At 42.7% G+C, this 1,691-nt stretch overlaps 1 protein-coding gene across 1 annotated transcript; it reads left to right on the top strand.

Annotated features, from left to right (window-relative positions):
* Positions 1–93: 93 nt before the first annotated feature.
* Positions 94–563, top strand: LOC112138172 (calcium uptake protein 2, mitochondrial-like). The gene is made up of 2 exons (XM_024260743.2): positions 94–253; positions 337–563. The coding sequence occupies exons 1-2, from the start codon at positions 214–216 to the stop codon at positions 546–548; spliced, it is 252 nt and encodes an 83-aa protein (XP_024116511.1). The 5' UTR covers positions 94–213; the 3' UTR covers positions 549–563.
* Positions 564–1,691: the final 1,128 nt, after the last annotated feature.

Raw genomic sequence — 1,691 nt, 5'->3', positions numbered from 1 at the left:
TGGATCGAAAGAATTGAAAAATATCTGCATCAAATTGATCCACATGATTGCAAATCGTCTTGTAGTTTCTGTAAATTATCGATACCCAGCCCTACTTTCTAACGTGGACCCCCCCCTTGACGCCCTCTGAACCTTCTCTCCCAGAGCATCACCTTTGAGGAGTTCAAAGCCTTCTGCCTGTTCAGCAACAACCTGGAGGATTTCGTCTTCTCCATGAAGATGGTCACCGGGGCCAACCGTCCTGTGGGCATGGGTAACCTCCCCCGCCACAGCTGCCAGTGCTTCCTCTCCCCCCACCGCCAGGAGGTTAACTGGAGTTTACTGTTTCAACCGCAGCTCAGTTTCGGCGGGCCGTGAAGATCGCCACGGGCCACGAGCTGTCGGAGAGCGTGCTGGACACCGTCTTCAAGCTCTTCGACATGGACGGAGACAACTGCCTGAGCCACAAGGAGTTCATGGGGGTGATGACGGACAGGGTGCTGCGGGGCCTGAAGGTGAGCGCCCCCTGCTGGGCTCAACACCCCCACCCACACAGTTTCAAAGAGTGAATGAGTCACATACCTGTCAGGTGAGCTTTGTCAAAGCCTGTGTGAACACGCAGAAGCACATTGATGTATGACAGTAGCCTCACACACCCAGTAATGAAGACCGTGCTGGGACACGCCCTTCCGGGTGTTTGGTATGTCTTCATTCATCATAACAGCTTTCTGTGGAGGATTCAGGCTTTGTTTCCTTCTTCAACCGCAGAAACTGTTTGAATCTTTGTCGGATTTCCAGAAATCATTCCATTGAGGGAAAATGACTTAAGGGATCATTTCTTACAAGTATTTGCCTAATGTACTTGCAAAGTATTTTTCTCTTTTAAGCAAAACACAAAACGATAGTTATTTAGCACATTTTCTAAAGAAAGGGTTTTGAGTCCTGCTAAGTCTGTGCTGTTAGTTCACTATAAACCAGATTAGCTGTGTTTCCATTACACACGTGCGCAAAACTTTATCTAAATTCTAGAAATGTTGAAAAAACATAATTTTGCAATGACACAGGTTCCAGTACATGTGAATAAACACAAACCAACTCACAGGATATGTCACTAAAAGGTGGTGATGGATGAGAACACATTGTTAGATTCACTATAAGGGAGCATTGTAGGGCTGGGTATCGATGATAATTTCCAGAAGCGATTCGATTCTTATTTTTTCCGATTCAGTTAACACATTTATTTAGAAATACTTTGATTACTACATATTTTTGAATAAACATTGTTCTGCTTCTCCTGGAGGGCATTTCAGTTTGGCCACTAGGTGGTGATCGCGCTATAGCATACCTTATTCCAGAAGAAGAAAGTATGAGCAAAAAACTGTTTTAGACCACAAATAGTTACTTTTAAACATATTTCCTTACAAGAGTTTGCAAAATTCATGCCAATGAGTTTATAAAGATGTTGATCAGCAATGTATGTTTAGGTCAACTGAGCGTTGGTATTAGCCGTCCAGCGGGAAATTACGTTAAGTGTTAGCATTAAGCTAGCGGATTTCAGCTTTATGTGCTAAATCGATTTATATTTTTATGAATCAATTATTGATCTGTTAAGCTTAAATCGGTTCAAATTGATTAATTTTAAGTCTATTTCAATACACCCCAAAAACCACCTCCTCCGAGCGCAAAACTTTTTTTTTTTTTAATCGTTGTGT

Source organism: Oryzias melastigma, unplaced genomic scaffold (assembly GCF_002922805.2).
Source record: "Oryzias melastigma strain HK-1 unplaced genomic scaffold, ASM292280v2 sc04612, whole genome shotgun sequence".
NCBI lineage: Eukaryota > Metazoa > Chordata > Actinopteri > Beloniformes > Adrianichthyidae > Oryzias > Oryzias melastigma.
This window is presented reverse-complemented; position numbering and strand designations above follow the sequence as displayed.

Excerpts from the sequence above, each read along its gene's own strand:
- LOC112138172 (XM_024260743.2), top strand. The coding sequence starts at position 214 with ATGAAGATGGTCACCGGGGCCAACCGTCCTGTGGGCATGG. Across the intron at positions 254-336 it reads CAACCGTCCTGTGGGCATGG|CTCAGTTTCGGCGGGCCGTG; the intron begins GTAACCTCCCCC and ends TTTCAACCGCAG.